The 27,022-nt window shown below is 42.0% G+C and overlaps 3 protein-coding genes and 1 long non-coding RNA gene across 4 annotated transcripts; 2 read left to right on the top strand and 2 right to left on the bottom strand.

Moving 5' to 3' along the window:
• Window positions 1–8,982: 8,982 nt before the first annotated feature.
• LOC135335213 (uncharacterized) lies at window positions 8,983–11,918 on the top strand. Its single transcript, XM_064530633.1, has 3 exons — window positions 8,983–9,166; window positions 9,416–10,426; window positions 11,914–11,918. The coding sequence occupies exons 1-3, from the start codon at window positions 8,983–8,985 to the stop codon at window positions 11,916–11,918; spliced, it is 1,200 nt and encodes a 399-aa protein (XP_064386703.1).
• Window positions 11,919–11,966: 48 nt separating this feature from the next.
• On the bottom strand, window positions 11,967–12,740 carry LOC135335212 (uncharacterized). The gene has a single exon (XM_064530631.1). It carries the CDS (start codon window positions 12,738–12,740, stop codon window positions 11,967–11,969), a length of 774 nt encoding a protein of 257 aa, XP_064386701.1.
• Window positions 12,741–12,871: 131 nt separating this feature from the next.
• LOC135335641 (uncharacterized) lies at window positions 12,872–14,578 on the bottom strand. The gene is made up of 2 exons (XM_064531198.1): window positions 14,286–14,578; window positions 12,872–13,942 (listed from the first exon to the last, which is right to left on the bottom strand). The coding sequence occupies exons 1-2, from the start codon at window positions 14,437–14,439 to the stop codon at window positions 13,050–13,052; spliced, it is 1,047 nt and encodes a 348-aa protein (XP_064387268.1). The 5' UTR covers window positions 14,440–14,578; the 3' UTR covers window positions 12,872–13,049.
• Window positions 14,579–20,008: 5,430 nt separating this feature from the next.
• LOC135335645 (uncharacterized) lies at window positions 20,009–20,821 on the top strand. The gene is made up of 3 exons (XR_010394578.1): window positions 20,009–20,241; window positions 20,648–20,731; window positions 20,810–20,821. It is a non-coding gene; the product is annotated as an uncharacterized LOC135335645 (long non-coding RNA).
• Window positions 20,822–27,022: the final 6,201 nt, after the last annotated feature.

Here is a 27,022-nt window from a genome sequence, read left to right as displayed (position 1 = left end):
TGACAGTTGTGGCAGCAGTGTCCGAAACATTGCCTACATCAGTGTTGCTGGGAACGGATGTTCCAAATTTGCGTGGACTGTTGCAGGAAAACCCAAGTATCAGACATACAGCTGGCGTGGAAGCAGTGTATGTGGTGCGACAGACAGGAGGAAGCCGAAGATGCTATGCAACTCCAAAAAGAAAAAGAGAGTGGAGTAAGTACCAAAATGGTGGATGACGTTGAGACGACAGCTGAAACGCAATTGGTTGGTAGTGAATTCGATGACGATTTGTTTGTTTGAAGAGTCAAAACGGAATAAACCCTACTTGAGCCAGAGTCAAAGAGAACAATGCGAGATTGACATGAGGAGCTTGTTCCTGCAACCGTACCAATACACAGTGAAATATCGACAAGGGAATGCAGACGCTCTTTCCCGAGGGCCGTCACCGACAATAAACAAGTTTATTGCAGGAGAGGTGGGTAGGAGTGTGAAAGACTATGTTTCTTAGTTGGTTATTGTTTGTGCTTTTGTTCGTTATTGTATAAGGGTTACTTTTGTGTTCATGTATGCCAGGCAAGGATTCTTGCCTTAGCTTGATTTAGCTTGATTATAGCTGTTATAGTGTTAAATAGACTACATTTACTTATTTGGTATGTTGTGCAATAGTATACGACTGTACACCCAAGGTGTTAATCCCTCTCTCCTGCCCTGTAAGATCCCGTCAAACCAGTTTTAGAACCTGACAAACAGGAAGTGTTCAGGAGTGTATAAAAGGACAGTGTGTTAGAATCGACTCTTAACATGATTCTTGTCAATTCCTTTCATGGATATGACAAGTATGTAACGTAAGGTTACGTCAAGGGTTCAGGCAAGACTCAATTCCTTTCATGGATATGACAAGTGTGTAACGTAAGGGTGCTCAGGCAAGGTTCTTATTATGATTCAAGTGTTCAGGCAAGGCTCTTATTATGCGTGTAAACGTAAGGTTACTTCAAGTGTTCCCTTTCTTGTCGACTCCTTCATGGATATGACGAGTGTGTAATGTCATGCGTGTGTATCGTAGGGTTAAGTGAAGGCTGATTTTAACAACAACATAATAATTATAAATAAAACTATATAATTAGATTGAGATAGATACAAAAGTTACAGCTTTAGACAAAATGTTACTCAAAGAGAAGTGGATACGTCAACTGGTACAATATAATTGTTAAGTAAGTCCGCCTGCATGTACGTGGAAAGTATCGGATTACCAGTCATGTGTAGTAGTGTTGATGATGTTTTTTCGTATTAGGGCACAAGGTTCAGTTCCATATATAAACAGTTCAATCTCAATCTCACCCAAATTCTTCAGCTCCATTACAACAGTGCGTATTTCTTTGTTTTCCTGTTAAAGCACGTGAGTACTGAAAGATTACACTATTTTTAAAGAGCCTGAAGAAAACTTGTACGGTACCAGTGCGGCATGATTAGCTACTATTCTTCCAACAATGTATTCACTCATATTTTTTCTTTGTGGATTGCTAACAGAAGTTAATTGTAGTGTGTAACTCACATCGACATTGCTGATTAGCGATCTGTGACTTGCCATGAAATAGATGCTTTAAGTGTGCATTCTTATTTTCAGAGGCCGCCCAAGATGATGTGTATTGGCACATAGTTCTGGAAGTAAGACACAAAAATCTATGAGCAGTGTTATCCCCCCAACATAATGTGAATCGCACACACCCAGAAAAGTGATGGCAGGTAGCAGAGGTAGAGAGTAATACAAAAGCCATGTGCGTAGTTCTGACGCTTTCCAGTACGCAAGGTGTTGAATTGACCTGGGGGGGGGGCGGCATGAGGGGGAGTTTGTTTTAGAAGTTCATTGTCTATATCAGCACTTCTATATCAGCACTCTTACGTCCAAGGTAGTATGGTTCTTTGTGGTTAGCAGAATTAAACCAAGACTTAGTCTGCAGAATCGACCATAGATGTGAGCGGAGATATCCCCAAAATGCCATTAACTGTTTCTGACCAGCTTCAGCTTCTGTAGCATTACTAACGACTTCAGTGTGCGATCTCAGAGGTGGCATTGAGCTGCAGGTAAATCAAACGCTTTAAAACGTGTAGTACGTTGTAAGAGGCGTTTCATGTTCGGCTTTGAGGGACCTATCCAACACATTTTCAGCATAATTTTGTTCTAATTATAGCTGGGAACACTGGCTGACAGTTTACGACTTAAAGATAGGGACACCATCAGTAGACATCGAAAGGGCAAGACAATCCCCACCAGAGAATTTACCTGAAATTACCCCCTCACGTAATACAGCCCATCCCAAACATCACTCAAGTTTTCGTCGTCAGTTGATAGTTCAGGCAGTTGATGAGGTTATCTGCAGGATAATTATGCCATTAAGGGTTGTTGCACACGCATCACGCGCACACACACAACGCGCACACACACGCGCGCACACACACACACACACACACGCAGACACAGACACACAACACACGCACACGCAGACACAGACACAGACACGCACAAACACACACACACACACACTCACACACTCACACACGCATACACCTCACACACGCATACACACACACACACACACACACACACACACACGCATAATACTGATAATACTGCCTCTAAGTCGGCAGTGGGATTTTCACAGGTACACTCCACTCTTCCTTGTTCGCGTCACAAGTCATGCAGATTTTCTTATGGCTGTGAACAGGAGTTTGTCTTTCGAACAGGTATTAGGTTTTGCTCGGGGGAGATGAATATCAGTAGAGTTAGAAGTGCTGCACCTGGATACATAAGTTTTGAATGTGTTGGTGGTGAAGACGAGGGTGTAGAGTGGTGAAGATAGGGCAGGGCCGGTGAAGAAGGGGGTGTTGGAAGAAAGGGGTGTTGGTGAAGATGGGGGTGCTGGTGAAGATGCGGGTGGCAGATGTCTTGCAACGGGTTTGGCACTGCAATTATGGCACTGCAATTATTAATTATTAGCATTATTATTAAACTATACACACACACTTTATATAATTATTTGCATGGCCTAATTATTTATTAAAGTGCTAACTTATTGCTTGCTAACTTCTTATAGCGTAAGAGGGTTGATCCATCACTCCTATAGTGTTACTAAATAATGCACAGTGTGCAATATTTAGAATGCACACGTGCACCACGTGGCTTCATTAGTTTGATGTGCATTATTCAGAACGCACACGTGGCTGCATAATTTATAACAGCTAGCTAGCTAGCTACTTATCAAGTTTGCAGTCCATCATGAACTCAATTTTCCAGCGAAGATGACTCTCTATCTTGGTCCCTCTCAGTAGTGATGTCAGAAAATTTTGAAAATTTGAGTAAAATAAGATAGATCTGTTCCTTAGCTACATAATGATATATATAATTATAAGCACATTCTCTGGACAAGCGAGCTATACTGTCTATTTTCTCTGCAATGGCACAAAAATTAATTTGTCCAAAAAATTTGTCCAAAAAATGCAATCTGTTCAGATAACTTTAGTGTCCAAACAACTGTTTAAAACAACTGTTTAAGAGTGTTTGTGCTATGTTTAAGTAGATCTATATTAGTATTATAGAATATTATCATTGTGTGTGCCCTTTTAGGTATGAATCAGGTATGAATCACTTGTGTACATTAACTTGCGTACATTAATGTGATACTGTACCGTAAATGTACCTTAATAAATTGGTGTGGTCCATCAACAAGATTTGGGAGGCTACGTGTTATATTTTTGAATATAGCGCGTACAGCTGCAAGCGTTTAAGCATGGCTCAAGGTGTTATTCAAATGACTTCATTTGAACTGAACAGTGTAAGTTGGTATAGCGTTCAACCTCATTTATGCATAAGTTTGACCAAGTACGATTCGGTACGTTGCTGACAAAGTTCATTGTGTTTGGAGTGTAATGTTTGAGTGCAAGGACTTCCCAGGACCTGATCACCTGGCTCATCGACCATTCATCGACCATTGAACTAACAAAGATATTGTTAAAGACTTCTTGTTAAAGACTTCTTGGACTTCATTCCTCATATTCAAACCACTATTAGTATGGAACCTACAACCACCATTAAACTGTAGTACCTGTGTAGTGTGTATACAATGTGACTAGAAATTTTGGAATTATCAAAAATGTGTTTTACATCATACATCAGTATATGAATACAGTCAAGGGGGAATGTCCAGAAGTATTTATGTGGTTTTACCCATCCCCCTATCTCTCGTAAGAACTGGTAATCAAAGCTCAGTATATACACCAGACTCTCAGAGGACCTCAATTATAAATTGTACATTTTTAATATTGTCATAATTGACAGGGCCTAGGAAAACACCCCGGTATACCCGAGTTTATTTTTATTGTTGAATCGGATAAAGCGTTCTCTAAGCTTCAAAATGATACCAAGATCGGCCTCCTAGCTATTTTCCATCCGGAGATATGTTACGCTACGAAGGTATAGTAAATGACGCTCAAACGTCATGAATAATTGAAGTTCAATTATTGCCTTCCGGGCACTTCGATGTTCTGGAGAAGACAAGTTAGTTAGATGAAGGCTAGGCGTTCTAGCACTCTCTAGCTAGCTAGTATAGCTATGTAGCCTGCACCTAGGAAGGATCTTCGAAGAAATAAAGACTCCCGTCGCTCGAATGGTAAGCTCTCATGTCTTGTTATAAGCTTGTACTTATTATCTGTGTAATGTATCAGTCTTATAAAAGATCCCTCACTTGTATGGAGCCTACAGAAAGTGTCTCTGTCCTTCATACAGCTTAAAGGAAGCCAGCTGAACAGAGAAGTACAGCAGTTTTTAAGGTTTTGTACAGGAAGTTCAGTGTGCATTGCAGTTTGGAGTTGTCACACACTTACTCTACTTTTCTAGACTTCTCTTGCTTGGAGCATGGTTGGCGGATCGACGCTATTTAGGTAATGTCGGTATTTTGCTGTTACCTCATATTTATCCAGTTTGACTTCCAATCAGGTGGTCACTTTTTGCTACGTATTCCATTGACTTCATATTTATCAAGTTTGGCTTTTGACACAGACTATGTTATGTGTATATGATATTAGCAGCAGTAGATAATTATTATGTTATCTATTACGTTTCACTTAATTATACACTTACACATTTAGAAGAACCGTAAGCAACGTATTGCCCAGTAGCCACTGATTGAACAATTTCTATCCTGGTCCTTTTGGTGAGGATTCCTGTCTGAATGGCTGACTCAGTGTTTGTAGAAATTGTAGAAAACGCTGTTGGTATAATAAACGGTCTTTTGGAGGCGCCAAGGTGGTGTTATTTGCAGGAGTTTTTGTACTTGAGGAGTTCTTATACTTGACGAACCACTGCATGCCTATAGCAGAAGTGCATGCATGCAATGACATAGAACTCACCTTGGTTAATGCAGTTGGTCGAAGCTTCCTCAATCTTTATTCTGTTATTAGGTTTGGCCCACTCAGACAGATTTGGACAATGCTCATATTTCAAAGCGTTGACACACAATATTAGCATTATACACCAAAAACTGAATTGCTACCAAAGACTTGGGTCAGTATTCTCAGTGACTCTTGGTCTAGGTAAGTATATAGAGCGTACATTGTAACTGAACACTGTATTATCTATAGTAAATAATTATTTGCATATGCAACTGCCCGGTGGATGCTCCCAAAGTTGTAGACCTAGCAAACGGTGCTACTATTTCAAAGTGAGTGTTAAGCATTCATTATGTTCACAGCTTGATGAAGTATTGTCTTGCTTCAGGGTCAAGTGGGTGGAAATTACTGGCACTATGTACCGTCTCTCGTGTGCGCTGGTTTTGGATAAAGACGATAATTTTCCAGTGTTCGGAAAACTAGTCGAAATTTTTGTTGTCGCCTCTTCACACATATCGCCTCTTCACACATATACTTCCAGGTACAACCCTTTACAGGTACAACCCTTTACAACCACCGATTTCGATGAACACACATTGTGCGTCCCTTGAAGTGTCATACACTTGAAATTATTCCACTCAAATCATTATATTCCACACAAGTATAGTTTGCAACTACTATTTTTGTGAATAATGACAAATCAAATTGTTTAAACTATAGTATGCTGAACTATAGTATGCTTCATTGAGAATTTTTCATTGAAGTTCTAGTCTGTTGGCCTGTTGGCTTAATTGCTCATGCCTTGCGTTACATAATAATTATTATAAAATATTATTGTTTCAGGGTATATTGTAAGCGTAGAAACTTTGCAATAGTCCGAAAGTAACACTAAATAAAAAAGTTGTCCGTGTTCTATTTTAAATGTTAGCACGTTCACTGGAACTACTTGCACGTTTCGTACTCCACCTAATTTGGAAATAATAAACCTCATAACTAATAATAAACTCACCTGTTTGTCCATAATTATTGTTTTATTCAGCAGTCTCTTTATTGACGATTCCAACCATGTGCGATCTTTGCCTGAGCCATGTGCTTATAACACCTTGTACACTTGGTTACACTAATCAACCATAGCTATACTGAGACCATGCAGTAGTATAGTAATGTGGTTAAATAAATATTGGATTGCCGACGCTGGACTTTCCATAATTGACAGTATAGTGTATCAATAATCATAATGTCATCTCTCTATAGCTAGGTTTCTACATGTGGCAAACTATAATTGAACTTAATATAAGCCTGAAAGTGGCTTAATTATTATAAATTAGTCTAACAATGAGCTTATAAAGATGGCAGGCCAAGGCAGAGTCATGCATGTTGTATGGTTATATTTAGACACCTTGAAACTGGGCCCAACCCAACCCATATTTCACTCCAGATATTTCACTCCAGGTAAGATCTGTTATGATTTAGTATACCTAATATCTGCAGCTCATCAATCAATGCAGCTCATCAATCAATATGCCAAGAAGGCATCGGGATATTTTCTGGCTTCTTCGAAGGCTTCAGGAAAGGCCCCCCCCCCAGAAGAAGTAGGCCACGCCAAAGATCCCCAACACCAGAGCTGTTCACGGACAGTGAGAGTGAGAGTAGAGTTCACCAACCCCTGAGCTGACGATGATAGTGACAGTGACAGCGAGCCTGAAGCTGAAAACAATAACAATAACAATTAGCTTTTAATAACTAGAGCGCTAAAGTGCAAACCCTCGGCTGGTGACATGATTATAAAGAAACCAGAAATATAATGCAGTCCATAATTATAGTGATGTTGTTATCATGTATGACTTGCACAGCAATTCAGGAGCAATAAAACTAAACCAGACTGGAGGCATGCTGAAACATTTGAGAACAGGTAGTGATACTATAGATATATGCACTGTGGATTAGGATCACAGTAAAGAAGCCTGGAGTCTCAGAGAAGTCTGGCTCCAGGTTCTGCATAGAGTAGGATCCCAGTCAGCAGCAGGAGCTATAATTTAAGCTTCTACTTTAGTGACCCTGTTCCATTGTTCCTGGTATATACAGCTTTCTACTTTAGTGACCCTGTTCCATCGTTCTTGGTACAGGATCACTTCAGTTATAAGTAACACATGTGCAAGTTCTGTTCAAGCTACATTTTGCTCGCTTTTATTAGACAAAGAAGCTTTAACACCGAAAGCTGCCACTATCAAAAGTACTAACTTGTTGTGTGGAGGCTACTCATGCTGTAAACGCAGTGCTAGAACATCCAGGTAAGCAGACCTAGTCACAAGCTTATTTAAGCTTCTTAGCTTTTGCTCGACAAAGAAGCTTTAACATCAAAATCTGCCACTATTTAAACCAAGATATTGTTATGTGAAGGCTACCTATGCTGCAAACGCAGCGCTATGGCATCCAGGTGAGTAGATATACTCGTGACAAACAGACAAACAAACTAGAGCACTAAAGTGCAAACCCTCGGCTGATTATAAAGAAACCAGAAATATAATGCAGTGCATATAGTGATGTTGTTATCATGTATGACTTGCACAGCAACTCAGGAGCAATAAAACTAAACCAGACTGGAGGCATGCTGAGAACAGGTAGTGGTAGACTACTATAGATGATATGCACTGTGGATTAGGATCACAGTAAAGAAGCCTGGAGTCTCAGAGAAGTATAGCTCCAGGTTCTGCATGGAGTAGGATCCCAGTCAGCAGCAGGAGCTATAATTCAAGCTCCTACTTTAGTGACCCTGTTCCATTGTTCCTGGTTAATAAGCTGCGGTCCACCTGAGAGAACGTTAAGGCCTAGGACGTAGTCACACTTATCAAAAGGATAGTGTTAGTTTTGGCTAAAGTGCTGGACCGGAAACCCCCACCTCCACCGGAAATGACCAGGTGGTATAAGTGAAGGTTAGGGGAATCCCCCAAAACCTAGGGGAATCCCCCCAAACCGGCCCAGCACAGATCACGTCTCCACAAGGCATGCCTTAAAGGCAAGCCTCATAAAGACGGAGAGGGTGGGTGGGATGATATCGACAGCAGTTCGAGCCTGAAGACACGGTAGAATACACGAGGTAGGAATATGATCTGCGCATGTGCAAACCGGTGCGGTCCTCCTTATTAACCTGGTCTAACTATCATTAAACCACACTTAATAAGCTGCGGTCCTCCTGAGAGAATTGTTTGGTGCCCCCAACACCCCTGAATGCCAGCTGGCGCTTGCTCGGACGCTAGCTACCTGTGATCGCTTAGGGGTCCCGATCGCCAAGCACAAAACGGAAGGCCCTGCATGCCAGTTAACCTTCTTGGGCATTGAACTTGACACCCAAGCGGGGGTGGTGAGACTACCACCGGAAAAACTGATGCGTTTACAGAGAGAAATCCGAGGTTGGTCCGAACGTAAGGCTGGTTCCAAGCGAGAGTTACTCTCTCTGATCGGTCAGCTGCAACATGCGTGTTGTGTGGTAAAACCGGGAAGATCATTTTTGAGGAGAATGATTTCATTGTCCATGGTAGCCAAAGAACTGCACCATCGGATTCGGTTGAACGTGGGTTTCCGATCGGACCTACAATGGTGGGCTACCTTCTTACAATCATGGAACGGGGTCTCAGTTACAGGCCCACACCCAAGCCAAGCGTGGCAGGCAACCATAACCTCGGACGCATCAGGCAACTGGGGTTGTGGATCCTTCTCTTCGGAGGGCCACTGGTTTCAGCTACAATGGCCCTCTTCATGGGCAACAGTTCATATAACTGTAAAAGAGCTTCTCCCAATCATAGTGAGCATTGCGTTGTGGGGCAGATCCTGGCACGGGTCTAGCGTACGTTGCAGATGTGATAATGCGGCAGTGGTGGCCATAATTCGATCAGGCACCTGCAAGGACGATTTGGCTATGCATTTGTTGAGGTGTCTCTTTTTCTTCGTGGCCGCATTTGACATTAAACTGTGGAGTGTGCATATACCAGGGGTGTGCAACGGGGCAGCCGATGCCCTTTCGAGAGATAATCATACTTCCTTCCTGGCACAGGTCCCATCGGCCAGGCGTCAAGCAGATGTCATCCCGCCAGAGATGTTGGAGGTCCTGGTCACCAGACGCCCCGACTGGACGTCGCTAAGTTGGACAGAGCTTCTCAAAAGTATTTCTCAAAAGGACTAGCTGATTCCACACAGAGGACCTATAGTTCGGGCCAGCGGCGCTATCTGAGATTCTGCAGAGAGAGTGGAGTCCAAGCAGTTCCTGCCTCGGAGCGCTCGTGTTGCCTCTTTGCGACCTACCTGGCCGAGGAAGGACTCACTCACAAGACTATCAAAGTATACCTTGCCGGGGTCAGATTCCTGCACATTGCGGAGAGCCAACCAGACCCTTTTGCATCTGTGCTTCATCGATTGGAATATACCCTACGCGGTATTAAGAGATGCGAAGCTGCTAAGTGTCAGGGAAAAAGAGAAAGACTGCCCATGTCCCCCCTCCTACTGAGGAAAATGAAGGCAGTGTGGGACTCTTCCCCTGGTGGCCACGATACGGTTATGCTCTGGGCGGCTTGTTGCCTGGCCTTCTTTGGTTTTCTTCGTATCGGGGAAATGTCTGTACCCAGCGACGATAAATTTGACCCGTCGTGTCACTTGATCGTCAGCGACATAGCGATTGACAACCCTAAGCTACCCACGGTGGTCCGGGTCACCATCAAGCAATCCAAAACAGACCCTTTTCGACGAGGCGTTGATTTATTTCTGGGTAAAATGGACTCTGATTTGTGCCCAGTGCAGGCAATACTGTCATATCTGCGGCTTCGGGGTCGGGCAGAAGGCTCCCTGTTCAAGTTTAAGGATGGTCGTATGCTGACCCGGTTACGGTTTGTAGAAGCCATCCGGGCTGCTCTGTCGGCAGCAGGAGTAGATGAGTCCAAGTACAACGGCCATAGCTTCCGCATTGGAGCGGCTACCACAGCAGCGGCTAAAGGTTTTGAGGATTCGGCTATCAAAACGCTGGGAAGATGGCGGAGTGTGGCCTATTTGGACTACATAAGGACACCTAGAAGTCAGTTAGCAAATTATTCACGTTTATTGTGTGCATAAGGTCACAGTCACTGTCAATAATTATCATGATGTGTATGATGTGGAGAGTCCATGCATCCCAGGGAGCGTACAGGTTGGGCTGAGGTGGCATAGTTTGGGGGGCAGGCTGTGCCTTCCTTTGTGGGCCGGTTTGGGGGGATTCCCCTAGGTTTTGGGGGATTCCCCTAACCTTCACCTATACCACCTGGTCATTTCCGGTGGAGGTGGGGGTTTCCGGTCCAGTACTTTAGCCAAAACTACAGTTCATTTAGTCTAGAGAGTAGAATACCACAAATGTGTGAGTAGTTGAACTTAAATGTAAATATCTTTTGATTGGAGCATTTCTAAGAAATGGTGTTGATACCCGTGTGTAGATGAATGACTGAACTACAACATATCCAAAAATGTTTCCATGGAAACATAAGGTGGTGGGTTTGTGGTGATTAATAGAACAACAGCAAATTGTTATAGTGGGTAATCGGTTAGAGTAATAAAACACTAACTTTAAACAGCTAAGGTCTTAGACTTTTATCACACAATAGTTTAATGGTTTAGGTATCCTGACCATCCCTTTATGGGTCTTACATATGCTCACAGTGTCTATAATTCATGATTTACCGGTTTTTAGGTACACTTTTGGTTAGAGTAATATCTTCTGAAAATTTTATAGCTTAGCTTTAAAAGTTCTCTGGTAAGTTTACAAATAAACGGGCTACATTTTGATACCAAGAACATCCTCTATGCTTATTCTATTGTTGAGATATCACTGAAAAACTGCATATTCTACTATTTTCTACTGTTTTGATGACATCACAAGCTGCTAACCACAAATCGATGACACTCAAATTAACCACGTAAGTGGGCGTACAATAACTGTACGCCCACTTTTAATTACGTTTGTGGTTGATTAAAGCATCATTGGTTTGTGGTTTGCAGCTGCTGGTGTCATCAAAACAGTAGAATTATGTAGCTTTTCAGTGTTATCTCAGCAATGGAATAAGCATATACGATGTTCTTGGTATCAAAATGTCGCCCATTTATCTGTAAACTTACTACAGAAATTTGAAAGCTAAGCTATTAATTTTTCAAAAGTTATTACTCTAACCAAAAGTGTACCTGAAAACCAGTAAATCATGAATTATAAACACTGTGAACATTTGTAACACCCATAAAGGGATGGCCAGGATACTTAAACCATTGAACAATTATGTGATGAAGTCTAGGACCTTAGCTGTACAAAATTACTGTTTTATTACTCTAACCGATTACCCACTATAACAATTTGCTGTTGTTCTATTAATCACCACAAACCCACCACCTTATGTTTCCATGGAAACATTTTTGGATATGTTGTAGTTCAGTCATTCATCTACACACGGGTATCAACACCATTTTTTAGAAATACTTCAATCAAAAGATATTTACATTTAAGTACAACTACTCACACATTTGTGGTAATCTACTCTCTAGACTAAATGAACTGTAACACTATCCTTTTGATAAGTGTGACTACGTCCTAGGCCTTAACGTAAATAGTCGTCCAAATAGTGAATGGCTCGGGTCCCCTGCTGGCCCATAATCCACATTAAAGCATCTGCTACGGCGTTAAAAATCTCGGGAGCCGATCTTAAACCGAACGGCAGGGAAGCGTCGGCATAGAGGTTCCCTTTCCACGACATACCCAACAACAGACGATCGTCGGGGTGAACTGGGATCAGCCTGTATGCACTCTCAATATCCAATTTTGCAAGCAGCGCCCCCTTTCCCAATTCACTAAACCTTTGAACTGCTTCGTCCACCGAGGTATACTTTAAAGAACACAGTTCCCGTTCAATACCATCGTTCACACTCGCACCCGCAGGATGTGACAGATCTAAAATTAGTCTCCACTTTCCCGGTTGGTGGTTCTTTGGGATAACACCGAACCGACTAACCTGCATCTGTGCCCCCACTCGTGGGTCAAGGGGGCCAAGCACCCGACCCATTGAAAGTTCCTTTCCCAGATAACTGTCAATAACCTCACTATTCGTCACCGCTGAGTGCATGTTAGCTTTTACTGAGGTGCAGACACAGTCCTCATATCGGAAGCCAATCCTAAAACCTTCCCGCAGGCCGCTCTCAATGTAGGTGGCATACCACTTGTCCGGGTGTTGACTCATACTCGTCCTCCATTCCCTGACCACTAAGGGGGTAGTTACTTTCGCAAACTCTGGTGGTAGCTCTCTGCTACCCTCTTTGGGTCTCCTTCCTTCCAACACTCGCAACTCATTACGATAGGGATAGAGGCCCTCAGTCATTGCCACCATTCCTATACACATTAACATAATTATATCAAGGGTGTTGGGGCTAGCCCTTTTTGTCAGGCCCGGGTATAATTATTTTGATTACGCTAACGCCTAGTGACGACCCTTACCTACTTATTTCCAACTTAAGTAACAAAATCATCACATATGCAACGTATGGGTCCTCATTTGACCATACAACAAGGGAATAATATTCATACACCGTAGTAACACTAATAAGTCTGGTTGTGAATTCACGGCTTAAGTGTCAGCAGTCTGGTTATATACTCAAAACAACAATCGGACGACTCGTCCGCGCACCAGCTAGCGGATGGCCAGAGGTTTTCCAGGATCCTCTCTTTTCCTCTCATCACTCCCTTGAGAGCGGCAAGACCATCTCTTGTGAGGTCCCGCACACCGTGAGCATACATGCTCGAAGGAGCAGTTCTCCGCCTCGCATCGGCCGTCATTCCACGCAAAACAGGCTCCCCTCCTTCGCTTCTTACGAGGCAGTTCAAACCCCTGGGGACGGTATTCCTCTCTCGAAGGGGCCGGGTTGCTCACTCTTATCGCTCTGCTTGGTTGCAGGGCGCATTCTTCTAAGCCGTGATCCGACGCCGTGCAGATTGAGCAAGATTTTCCCCTTCCTCTTTGTGCTAGAAAGGTTGTCCAATACAGTGACTGGTTGATCTTAGAGAAGTCGACTGCCTCAAACGACGTCATCTGCTGGCGGAACAGTGAGTCGTATGCTACGAACCCACGTCCCCCACACCGCTGAGCCTCTCCCACCAGGATAGCCAGATAGGCCCACAACTCCTTGGCTTTGTTCGGGTGCTGACTTGCCACCACCGCCGCATAAAGGCTAAATGCCTGCACCCAACTAAGTATGTCCGGGACCTCCCTCCTGCTCGCTCTCTGCTCGTACGGTGCGGGGATCCCGTCGCTCTCTTGCTTCCTCCTCCGGAGGACCTCCATATTGTCCTTAAGGAGCTCGCTCATATCCACGAACTCGCCCTTGATTATTCGTTTTACCAGCCTGACCGGGACCACAGGCAACGCTTCCCCGAGGACGAATGGGGATGGTTCCTGGGGTTTGGACGTCCCGAGCTCTGTTGGGGGGTTGACTACTCGTCGTTCTCCGTCTCCACGCTCTCCATGCTCTCCATCTCCACCGCCTCCTATAAGGGGCAGGTTCAAGTCGCTCACGTCTTCCGTTCCTGTGCCAGGGGTGGGAGGGGTAGGTGCTAAGTTTGCCACAATATTGTGTGCATAACCCGGGTCATAGCTCAAGGACTCTAGACCTTTAATACTCACTGACTCAAATACCTGGAGCACTCTGCTCGTACCACGTTGGGGGGTACTCTAGCCCCTCTAGCTCACTGTGTGGGCCCTCATGCCCGCACGTTCTCTCTTCTCACTCTCACTCTCTTCTCACTCTCACTCTTCTCACTCTCATCCAACCGCTCACGGTGGCTCTCATTTCTCATTTCTCATTTCTCATTCTGCTGTGTTACCTAGGCTTATTACCCAAGTAAAATTGCTCATCTGGGTGGTACTCACCCGGAGGGTCTTGGACTCTGCTTGTCCTTGAGGATTCCCCTGCTTTTTCAGAAAACGCTCTAAAGGCGGGGATGTCGTGCAGCAGTTCCCTCAGCGCTGTCTTGACGACTTCTTTGTCGATCACTACTGGTGGTTGGGGAGTTTCGTCAGTCATAGCTACTATGATATCGACAGCAGTTCGAGCCTGAAGACACGGTAGAATACACGAGGTAGGAATATGATCTGCGCATGTGCAAACCGGTGCGGTCCTCCTTATTAACCCGGTCTAACTATCATTAAACCACACTATATACAGCTTTCTACTTTAGTGACCCTGTTCCATCGTTCTTGGTACAGGATCACTTCAGTTATAAGTAACGCATGTGCAAGTTCTGTTCAAGCTACATTTTGCTCGCTTTTATTAGACAAAGGAGCTTTAACACCGAAAGCTGCCACTATCAAAAGTACTAACTTGTTGTGTGGAGGCTACTCATGCTGTAAACGCAGTGCTAGAGCATCCAGGTAAGCAGACCTAGTCACAAGCTTATTCAAGCTTCTTAGCTTTTGCTCGACAAAGAAGCTTTAACAGCAAAATCTGCCACTATTTAAATCAAGATATTGTTGTGTGAAGGCTATCCATGCTGTAAACGCAGTGCTGTGGCATCCAGGTGAGTAGATATACCTGTGACAAACAAACAAACCAACAGACTACTATACCCGTGGCCGCCCACGCGCGCCTCGGGTAACAAACAAACAAACCAACAGACTACTATACCCGTGGCCGCCCACGCGCCTCGGGTAATCATATCTACAATTAATTGTATTGTTACTAATGTAGCTTACACCCACCTATGTTTACTCCACAAACTATGTCTTAGTTTACACCCTAGTACATATTCATTACACCTCATTTTTAACAGTGTACTCCTGCTGTGTACTCCTGTGTACTCCTGCTGTCATTCGGAAGAATGGACAGTTACTGTTGATCACAGTTCTCAGTTCCATAGTCACATCCTGTGAATATGGTATAGTTACAAGCAAGCCAGCATGCTTCTTTACATGCTTCTTTACCTGCAAGCTTTCTTACCATTCACAGACTCGACACTCTCAACAAAATAAGAATTTATCACTTTGGGATTTTTATTTGTTGTACGCCACATAATACGCCTTGAGTCTACATGATAATAATATGCATGGTCATTATAATTATAACTGCTGCATGTGCGTATAAATTATAGAAAATCCTGCCACATCTCATAATTATTAATTATGCGATCACAATTATTATTGTTCCTTCTGGGTGTCTTCCTATAGTTTATTATATGTAAAAATTTATGTATGCAAATGCCAGTTATAATAATTAAATATACACTATTATGCACATTTACCTTGCCTGGTTCATTGTACGCTTGCTACCATGGCTAGATTGTTCGTGCAAGATTATGATTTTACTTCTAAACTGTGTTAATTCCCAGTACGCGAATGACCTTTGACCTCACCGTGACCTCACCGTATTGGTACTTCCAAACGGCCTCACTTCTGAATGAGTGGTGACCTCTGACCTCTCTGACCTCTAGTAAATAGGAAGTGAATTGGCTTGGCTGTTGCGTTATTACGAGAGGTAAAGGTGGAAAGGTGGAAACCATGGTGACGATTCAGCAATAATTAATAATTGCTGGTCCCAGTCAATTCGTTCCTCACAATTTATTCCTTGAGTATCCTTGAGTATGGGGCTGAGTCCGTGACGTTGGGTCTACGCCCTCTGGCATTTGCATTTGCCTTACGTGGCAGGGCCTTTTACGTGGCAGGGCCTTTCGTTTCGAGTCGAGGAATCTGGTTTCACGAGACGTAGTGGCAGGGCCTTTCGTACTTGACCCTTAATTGTACTTGAACCTTAATTGCTACCTCCATCAATATAATTATTCATACAACGACTGTATAAAAAAGCACGTCCCCGTTAAGGCACGAAGCTCCACCCTCACTAGTGACGTTTTCCACCCACACGCACGTTCGTCTCAAATCAGTATAAAAGCTCTTCTGCTACCCTAGCCACTGATCCTTGCGAAGGTCTATTTGTACACAACTTTTACACGTGGTAAAAGCTAGTCATGATAGAGAAAGCTAGTCACTCAACTCCATGGTCAATCCACCACATACAGGACTTATTTACCACCATACAGCCCTGACTACAACCGAGTAATAATTTCCATATGATGCTGGCTCCTCTTCAGACATAATACCGCCACTTACCCAGTTGGGTAACACTCATTTTTCCAGGGCTATGATGCCCAGCAATTTAGTGTGTACCGGTGTACGGTTGACCATGCAACATTGCTCCACTCGCTACCTGACCTGAGGGAAGTAATAATTATGCATAATTATTGCATAACTGCTTACGGTCTAGTGTTATGTTACTCATGAATATGATTATCACTACAACAGACATGTCTTCCTCGAGTACACCTTGTAGCACTACAGCACTACAGCATATGCCTGAGTTCTGGGGCTAGGTAGCCGGAAGTATTAAAAAACAAAGTATCGGATGTAGGTAGTCAATTGTAGGTAGTAGGTAGGTAGTCAGTCAGTAGTCAGTCAGTAGTCTTTCCTACATACCAATGGCTGTAGATACTCTTGCCATCTAGTCCAGTTGATCTAATGTGAGACACGTATGAAATAGGTCGCGAATTGATGACTCCCTCTACTTCAGTGATAAGCTGAGCAACATTGACCCCTAGTCATTTCCTTGAAAGGTTTTTCCATTGTCTGATACAAATCGTCTAGTCTTCAAACTTTGTAGCCTTGCTGCAGTCGTTGTCGTTAGATCCTGCACGTACACGCACACACCATCTGTTGGCCCAAACTTTCCGATCTCGAGAAAATAAATTCAACAAGGCCTTGTAGACTTCCGTCTCACATATCAATGTCCGCTCAATCAGCTTTTTTGTAGATTACACTACTCACACTGTCGCGCATCCCTCATAATCTTCACTCAAGTCAATGGATCCTTCAAGTATCCCAGCAAGACAATGGAGCAGAGCCCCAGGACTGCTGGCACAGTGGAGCAGAGCTCCAAGAACGCCCTTGAGATGGTGACGGGCCTGAGCAAGAGGCCTGAGTGGAACCTCATGGGCAGATCGCCAGGATGAGTCCTACCGTTACAACGGATACTGGCAGAACCACCTGCAGAGAACACTGCTGCACTTCTGAAGACTAAAACCAATTTCCAACCAGGAGACCCTCCCAGAGTGGACCATACGAAGTGCCCTAAGCTGGACAGAGTGACATCACATCTCCAAGGAAACTAAGGACAGAGAACTAGCCCCACTCTCAAACCGCGTTAATACCGGGAATTAATTTGACACCTGAGGCGTCAGCTAATGCTGTGAAAACAGGCTGCTAGGAATCAGCGAATCTGTCAAACGAAAGGAGAAAACTAGTGGTCAAAGACTCCCTGGCTGAGGACAATAACCTATTTCAGAGGGGTTTGAGCAGAAGCTCTGGCGGCAGCAACAGCCAATTTTTTCGAGGGGGCCGTTCCCGACCGTTCCCACGGGAACTACCAACGTGGGGGCGGCCAGAACAGAATTTCAAAGCTCCAGAGGATACCAACCGTTCCGGAACTACCAACTCCCAAAGACCCAGTAAAGACAATATGTATCCATGCACGTATAAAAAAAGAACATTGTGTATTGCTTACGGAGGCCAAAGTATGGGGACTCTGAAGCAGCTGACTCCTGATCGGGTATCCATACATGTATTTAATGTCATCTAGTGCTAAAAAACGTGTTAATTCGATGACCTTCATTGACTCGTAGTGTGCGAAAATGCAAAGGTGATATCTATATTATATACATAATATTATATGTGACAGTGCCAATGAAAAGGGACCTTAACGCGGGCATTTTCGAATCAGTTTTTATTGTCCTTTAAGCTTCTTTCCTTTCCCCTCACGTAGACAGTAAATTTAAGTGTAAAAAATGAAGGTTCGGTGAGTTTCTTCAACGTCCGCGCTTGACCTGTTTAAAGCTTCGTAGAGACCCAAATTTTTACAGGTAGGTAAGGGGTTGAAGTTAGTACCTGTGAAAAAAAAATTTTTTTTGCCCATGTTTTTCATTTCTACTAAATTGGCCTATAGTCCGTTTTGGCCTATAGTCCGTTTTCATTGACAGTTTTCATTGGCACTGTCACATATACATATTGTACGTAGACAGTTTTAAGCCATGGTATAAACATAATATTTTACTGCCTATACATGTATCTGTGTTTTTTCAGTGACGCTGTCATTCTGGACGTAGGGAAAGGGTCATACTTAAAGAAAGTTAATTGTAAGTGTTTTTAGTATTATCTCAATAGTGTGTTACACATGATTGTATGCTCCATTCACTTCAGGATTTTCGGCAATCATTCCTATGACTTTGAGGATATTTGAGAAGACTGATGCTGAGACCAGCCGAGCTGAGAAGTTTTCTTTCAGTGAATTGGCATAGATACCGGATCCGTAGATACCGGATCCGTGTTACAATGTCCATTTTCCGTAATTTTAGCAACCAATTCAGATGGTAAATAATTATATAGTAAGCTAATTTTCAGATGGTAGTCAGGTAGTCATACTTTGCATCAGTGGTGTGTGCTTATGCATTCTATCTGACAATTATAATTTACATCTTAGAAGTCACAAGTCAGTGCATTTTCAGATAAAAACCGGGTGGTTTTTGTATGTGAGAAAGTGGTATTTGGTATTTCAGATATTTGGAGCAGTCAATATTTGGAGCAGTCAGATGGTTTTTCATTGTTTCGTGTAGTGGTGATGTTGCAGCAAAAAAATGGAAATGGCTGATGAGGAGTGGGTATATACTGTAGATACTTGGGTAACATTTACTGGTTTACTGGTTCATTTTGAGGCGTCTGTTATCTGTTCGCCGTTCGCCAGTGGTATGCTAAACAAGAATGTTCCAGCTCTGCAGGTTAATACTGTGCCTATGAGATTATAGGTTCATAATTATGTTAATGCTGTCTTTTTTATAGCGGGGTGACTTTAAAGCTATTGGTGGTTCTGGCTTACCAGTACTACACCCTTCCGTCTAAATTATATTGCTACCGATCAGTGTATTGTAACGACAAGGAAGTTGCAGATTCAGAACGTATAGTAAGTAAGTTTATCTTTAGATTGTTAGATTACGATGGATTCCGTAAGGCATAGCGATAAAGGCATAGCGATAAAGAGAAAACCTTACAGGAATCAAAAACCTGAGTGACAAAACAAGAGAAGTACTTCTTCTGGGGTGTAATTGCTAGCTGTACATTGCCTAATTTCTTCATTGTACATGGATACATTCAACTAAATTTTAATTAAGTGGATATTGTTCAAAGGCAATGATTGTTCAAAGGCAATGATAATTCAAAGGCAATGATAAATCTTTTTCAGACGGTAACTCAGATGGTAACTCTCGAAGACATACTAATTTTCTTTCAGGAGCGCCTCCTCTTGGGTTCCCTGTGCTGGCGTAATGTGACCAATAAGGGTCTGGTTTAGGGTTAGGGATCTATGATCTTTCATCACAAATGACCTCACGAAACAGGTAACCAGCAACGAAACTGGTGCTACCATCTACTGACTCTGTAAGTCAGCATTATGACACTGACACTGGTTCAGTAAGCAACAAGATCATGGCAGTAAGACATGGCAGTAAGACTGACTTAAATACACGGACTGACTTAAATACACACAAAACAGGACTAACAGGACTAACAGGACTAACAGGAAATCATAAGTAAAAATAACTCTAATGACCTAAGCCTAACTAAATATAGTCTGCTACATATACCAAAGATTTGGTATATTGCTGGTGTAGTAGTGTAAGTAGTAGTGTAACCAAATACAAAGTGTAACCAAATACAAGGTGCTACAGAATTCTAGAATCATCACATGATATGCAATAATTCATCTATAACACATGGTCATGCAGCACAACAAAAAGTAAGTTACTGTACTATACAAGGAGAGTAAAAATTAATATTACTATAATTGTCCCATGGCCATCAAATGCTGGGTACGGGCCTGGCCTCCATAATTATACCGGGTATAATTTCATGGGATAAACTTTCGCGGATTTAATTCTCGCGGAATATAGCACACCCTTTTGCAATCATGCATGCATGCGGTATTAAATTCGTGGGTATAAATGTTCGCGGTTACCCACAAAAATTACCTGGTATGTCGATTGACCCTTGCATGCAGGTACATGCACCCGCCACACCCCCTCCGCTGCCCCCACCCCTACCATACGTTAATTTACAATTTGTTTAACCACCGGACGATCACGAATACTTATACTCAGACGAATATACTCAGACGAACATATAATAAATTAATTTTACTGCAGCGGCAGCACTAACTGAGACCCGTCAAGCAAGAGAACGGGAACTTAGCGAAAATAATCATGACAGCTCAGATCTGAGCCTATACGGTATGTATTATTAATCTTCTGTGTGTCAACTCAAGCATTGTTGTTGTAACATTGTGTACTATTTTATCTTAACTCCAGTACCTTAAAGGCGATGTGTGGATGTTGCTGTATATATGTTGCTGTATAATTATATAGAATTTAACATTGTTTCCCCCCCCTCATTTTTTACTTTGACTAAAATAATCATTATTGTTACATTATTTTTATTCATTGTTATTCATTATAATATTATCATTATTGTTATTCATTATTTATTTTGATCATTATTGTTATTCATTATTGTTATTCATTATTATTGTTATTCATTATTGCATTATTGTTTATTGCATTATTGTTTATTTCACCTACTCTCGTTAATCGGGTCACCCTTGGGAACATGCATTGGCCTGAATAGCGAGGTGGCTGCAGCTCAGGAAATAGCCGCGGCTTAAAAACGACCTTACCTCGAATCTAATGACTACTTTTGCGGTTCCTTCTGTTCTCTATTTAAGTGTAATCCAATTTTATTTGCTAAACCACACCCGGCTGTAATATTTACATTGAAAACCTTGTTTGGGACAGATCACGACATTACACGTAACATGCAGGTATACGTACCGGTATATGATAAATCGTTTCAATTTTTATATGCTTAAATTGGCTGACCACTTGTGCTTTGCTTATAACAGTCAGTTAGAACACATAGTTGGAAAAAATAATTATTCATAGCTCTAATTGTGTCAGATACAATTTAGATGTTCTTTATCCTTATTTAGCTGCAACAAAACAAACACAGCAGCTTAGTCCAATAGTATTCAGACATCCTTATTTAGCTACAACAAAACAAACACAGCAGCTTAGTCCAATAGTATTCAGACAGTATCTGTCAGATGGTTTTCTTCACAAAACATCAGTACAATAGTATTCAGACAAACCATGTCAGATGGTTTTTCTTCACAACAAAACACCAGACAGTATCACTAAACCATGTCAGATGGTTTTTCTTCACAACAAAACACAGGACCTCAGTACACAGGACCTCAGTACAATAGTATTCAGACAGTATCAGGTTTTTCTTCACAACAAAACACAGGACCAATAAAACATAATATTCTAGTCATGCAAAAATATGATATACTTGGCGTAGCGTAACACAACTGATGCAAAGTATGACTACCATCTGAAAATTAGCTATACACTATACTATATATTTACCACGTTTCTAAAATGGATTTGATTGAACAGAAAATGGACATTGTACCACGGTAGACATTGTAACACGGTATAAATATCCGGAATCTACAACTTCTCAGCTCGGCTGGTCTCAGCATCAGCATCTATCTTCTCAAATATCCAGTCAATTACTACACAGTAAAAAATTTCTGGGTAAAGTAACCTTAACGTTTTAGCAGTAAAATTTGGGTTATTTACCTATGGACTGGTGACAATTTCTATTTTTTGGTTGTTATTTTGGTTGTTATTTAATCTTGTTTCAGTAAAGTAATAAATAATTATGTGGTAAAGTAACTACTACCCGTAACTACTACCCGTGTAAAGTAACCGTGAGTATGGTACAACTGGTGACTATTTCTCTAGTGGTCACTCATAAAGTAAATTAATCTTGTTGTATAGCATGCATGCATGCAACCTTACTATTATCTTGAGGGGCCGGTATAATTACTTATGGTACATGAGAATTTTGTCACGTTTATCTAACCTAGTTAATGCATGTGCTCGACATGACGTTGTTAGTTTCTGAAGGCTTGTTTGTTAACCCTTTAACCGTCACGGGCCACGATCGTGGCCCGCAATAGTGACGATACTTAGCGAACTACGCACATCCCTGTATAGAGGAAGAGCTGTAGAATCACGTGCACTTTAGTCTAGAATTTTCCAAGCCACGTTGCTATTGTGCCAATGTGCTTGAACAGCTTGAGGACAGCAATGCCTCTGGTGATGACAGTGCCTATGAAGGAAGGAGAGGGGATAGGCTACTAGCTTTATGCCAGACGCTGATGAACTGTCTGGGACTGATGACATGGACCTAGACGCTAGCGCCATGGGTGAAAGACCAAGAGAGGGCTCACTGTGTGACTCTGGCAAGTAGTATAGTATAGCTAGAATATCAGTAGTATAGCTAAAATAGAATTAGCAGTAATGAACAGTCTTTATGTGAGCTTGTAAATTTCATAGATCGTTCACCGATATAGTAATACATGTACGTATTGTACTTCAAATTGATATCTTAGCACTGTTACATTCATATGATGTGAAAAAAAAATTTTTGATTTTATCTCACCGCTGGCCAAAAACGGGTGAGCGTAATAACCGTGGTTGTTATGGCAACACATGTTGCACCATTTTATTCCTTGGGCATTCTGTTGGTGGCATTTTATTGCTCTGGAAACCCGATAGAGACTTCACTGTTAATTAAGAATCCGACGGTTAAAGGGTTAAAATTTCACAATTACAAAACACAAAAATAGAAAAATAGGACACAAAATGTGTCCGGTTAGAGTTCGCTATATAAAAGATGTCGCTTTAAATAAATGTACACACAGCCACAATTTTTATGTGAATGTAAAATAGAGTGATCAACATAAGATTCAGGTAAAACTCAAAATAATCTACATCGTGGTGTACAACATGAAGAATAACCACATCAAACCACATCAAGAACCAGCTCACTATTTTACCAAAACAGGGGGTGATCCAAGTACTACGAAAGCTGATTGTGACGAAAGCTGATTGTGATTCCAACCATTTAGGGTATGCTACAATTGTTTCGCCACTAGTATTGGAAATAATTTTTTAGAATCCTGTCAAAAAGGCTAAAAAGGAAGCCTGCTACTGACTGTTTGCGCATGCGCAAAATTATTGGATAATTTCCCCGTAATGTTTAAACTGACACTTTACCCGAAAAATATCCTGAATAACATATACACACACAAAGAACACTACATACACAGAGCTATAGAGACAGAGCTGTACGTTTGGTTACAGCATGTCTACATGTAGACTTTCACCAAGGTTAGTGTCAGATGGGCGTGGCCTGTCCATATAGTGGCCTGTCCATATAGGCTATTATCAGCCTTCCCTTCGTTCAGACGATTGCCATCCACACTGTTGCAGGCTGTGAGTTCTTTGTAAACATAGCAGGCTAAAGGTAGCTATTAGAATGCTACCTTTTTCTCCACTTTCTTCAACCCAACCCACTTCCGTTCGTTGTGTCGTCATGGTTTTACTGAGCATTATACGATGATATCCGGAGTCCCCAGTTTCTGCGGATTATGTGGCGCATGCGCAAACAGTCGATACCAGGCCCTCTCTTCGAGGAAGAGCGGCCTGGGATCGAGGCTAGTTTGGGCTCAGCACTTAAGGGTCGAGGGCTGTCACACGATGGTCCACATTCTAAAGGTGAGTCCAGGAACTTTGGAAGTCGACAGTTCATAACATAATAGCCTGCAACCTGCAAGCTACACTAAGGGAAATATTAGTCTGCTTGCTTGAAAATGTTAAGTTTTGCTTCGTTCCTCATGTTCCACGAGCGAGTCATTGGTCCAATCTTAAGCATTTGCGTTGTATAATGCAAGAAAAAGTGGTATCACCAGCGCTTCTGAGTACAATACAATAAATTCCTTATGATGTTGTTCAATGTGTGCTTGTAAAACAGCACACATCGGCGGTACTATAGGTCGACAATTTTGCATAGGATCATGAAACATTTCCAATTAGGATTGTCCTCAGGGATGCTTGTGAAGCAGAGAGTTTTAAACTTCGGTTAGTTAGGACTGAGCGACCCCCAATTGGGGAGGGCTTGTCACATTCAGTTATAGTCAAAGCGGACAAGTCGGTCATTATAGTGTTCAAGACTGAAGTATTTCTTTTCGATTACGAAATTACCCAGAAGGAGAGAGATTTCTAAAGGCACAGAGACGTCGCGCATTATATCATGAGCCATCGTGAAGTATGGAATATCTAAGAGTATGCTGCGCATACTTTATCCCATATGTTTTTGAGTAGTAGTCGGCCCGTCAATCAAATCACAATGCTCTTGATGTTTGTCATCAGTCCGTAACCGTAAAACCAGCTCACTTGATTTTGTTTGAGATTTATAGTTTCCTTTTGTTACCATACAGGTGTGACACATGCGAGAGCATTGCTGGCAAGATTATCACCCATCATTACCAACAGTGCTCATGCCATTAACAACAACAGTGATTCCGTCTGTTGCTAAAGTTTGTACAAACGGCAAGATCCAAACCATGCTTTGCAATAACAGGAGCTGTGCATGCTATTACAAGAAATGTTACCCTAAGAGATGACTGATATTTAGGATGTATGTTGCCTAGTGTGAACAAAAGAATTCCCAAAAGAATTCCCAACTTGTGTTTCTTGACATGAGTTCCGAGTGGGTTACACAGTTCAACCTCATAATAAAAAGCAAGAATTTGTAATGCAAGAGCCCGCCGCCGTCACGTGATCTAGTCTGTTACATGTGTACTGAAAAGTCTTTGGAAGTACAGCGTATCTATAATGGATCTCATGCATCGCATGGATGTGGCAGCACTGAGCTAGGAGAAGAGTGGTATACCTCAAGAATTTTGCCAGAAATTTGAAGGTACATCTGTACATTTATGTGGTACATGAACCAGCTAGTACCGGTGCGTGTTTAAATATTATATTTCATAATTTTTTTCATTGATGGTACGGAGTTTTTAGCTTTGACTGCAGATGAAATAAAACAGATGGTTCCTCCCATTGGTTTAGCAAAGTGATTTATTCTGTTCTTTTTCCAAACTGATATACGCTTTATTGCTCGCAATATAACTCGCCCACCCCTGTCACCACTATCCCCTGGCTCTGTTAGTAGTTTCGCTTCCACAGTGCACTCTCAGACTGACAAAATTCACAAGGAGACAAGAGGATTGTATCAAAGAGAAAATCCTAAATGATCAAAGTATATTGTCCGTACCCTTGTGACATTGAATATGCCACCCAGATCGAAATGTGAAGAATGTGAAGAAGGGACGATCAGGGGATAGGATATGTGAGTGCTGGATATGTGAGTGCTAATAATACTGTTGACCCTTTGACTTTATTTACTTGTACAGGTGTCCAAAATGATTGAGTGTATTGATAACAGAATTAGGCAGTCTCTGTTCTGGGCCCGAAAAGGAAGAGAACTAGTACGATAAACTATTGCACAGGTTTCATGTAACATTGGGACTGTTGCATCTATAATTATGATAGGTATCCTGTTCAAATTGAGGCTGAATGTGATGATTCCACGAGCGTTGATCTGCACGTTAAAGCCCTCTCCACTGAAATCCCTCTCCACTGAAATGGAAAATAGCAAACCTAGAGACCATATCTTGTTGCCTTTAATGAAAAGGACGTGAAGGAGCCGGAGACACTGAGCCGCGTTATATTTGTCGTTACGACTTTAGTGTATAAAAAATGTATAGATTGAACAGCCTTGATTGTTGGAATCAATGAATTACGCTCTAAGTTTGAACAAATTCGTATGTTCCCGGAATCTTGTTGTATGCAGCAAAAAGCAAAAACAAAGCTCTGAATGAACTCAAAAACAAAGTTGTACACTTTATAATTATGGCACGCGCAAGCGAGGTATACGGTAGTGTGCTATTTCAGCTGCTCAAGGATCAATGAAGAAGTGCAGGCTTGGCTTGGTATTTGTGGATTTGCAAAATAAAGCTCCGTTCTGCCTTACTGCCTTACTTGGAATGCCATTGCAGCCGAGTCCGTGTTCACCGAGTGTTGCTACTCAACTTAGTAGTTAACTCTGCACTAGAACGCTAGCTATTGGCTGCTTAGACTTGAACTGTTGGCATAGATTGTTATTAACAACGATCATCGTCGATCATTACCCACTCTTTGAGTTTCCCTGTGATCTGCATGCAGCAAAATTAAAAATGTTCATCATGATAATTATAATCAATGTGTGTATAAAAGCTAGCTAGCTTTGGCACGGCCGCGGTGCTTTCATTGTATTATCTTTTGATCTAATGATATTTATGAAGTGCACATCAAATAAAGAAATTGTGTATCAAGAATAATATGATGTAAGTTATGCGTGTATGCCTAAGTATCGTTATCAGAAACCTCTAACAGTCAGAAACCTCTAACAGGTTATACGAACAAATTTTTTGCAGTTGTCAGTGTCCACTCCGGAATCAGCAACCCCACGTATAGCAGCTTTTATTTGGAGAGGGGCATTATCGAAAAACAAATATTATTATTATTAGAAGTCCCATCAATCCAGCTTGCTATTTTTGTAGTATTTTCGTC

Source organism: Halichondria panicea, chromosome 4 (assembly GCF_963675165.1).
Source record: "Halichondria panicea chromosome 4, odHalPani1.1, whole genome shotgun sequence".
Lineage (NCBI taxonomy): Eukaryota > Metazoa > Porifera > Demospongiae > Suberitida > Halichondriidae > Halichondria > Halichondria panicea.
The sequence above is the reverse complement of the archived record's forward strand: the minus strand, read 5'-3'. Positions and strand labels throughout refer to the sequence as shown.

Excerpts from the sequence above, each read along its gene's own strand:
- LOC135335212 (XM_064530631.1), bottom strand. The coding sequence starts at position 12,740 with ATGACTGAGGGCCTCTATCCCTATCGTAATGAGTTGCGAGTGTTGGAA.
- LOC135335641 (XM_064531198.1), bottom strand. The coding sequence starts at position 14,439 with ATGACTGACGAAACTCCCCAACCACCAGTAGTGATCGACAAAGAAGTC. Across the intron at positions 13,943-14,285 it reads CAGAGTCCAAGACCCTCCGG|GAACGGAAGACGTGAGCGAC; the intron begins GTGAGTACCACC and ends CCCCTGGCACAG.
- LOC135335213 (XM_064530633.1), top strand. The coding sequence starts at position 8,983 with ATGGAACGGGGTCTCAGTTACAGGCCCACACCCAAGCCAAGCGTGGCA. Across the intron at positions 9,167-9,415 it reads AAGAGCTTCTCCCAATCATA|GTCCCATCGGCCAGGCGTCA; the intron begins GTGAGCATTGCG and ends TTCCTGGCACAG.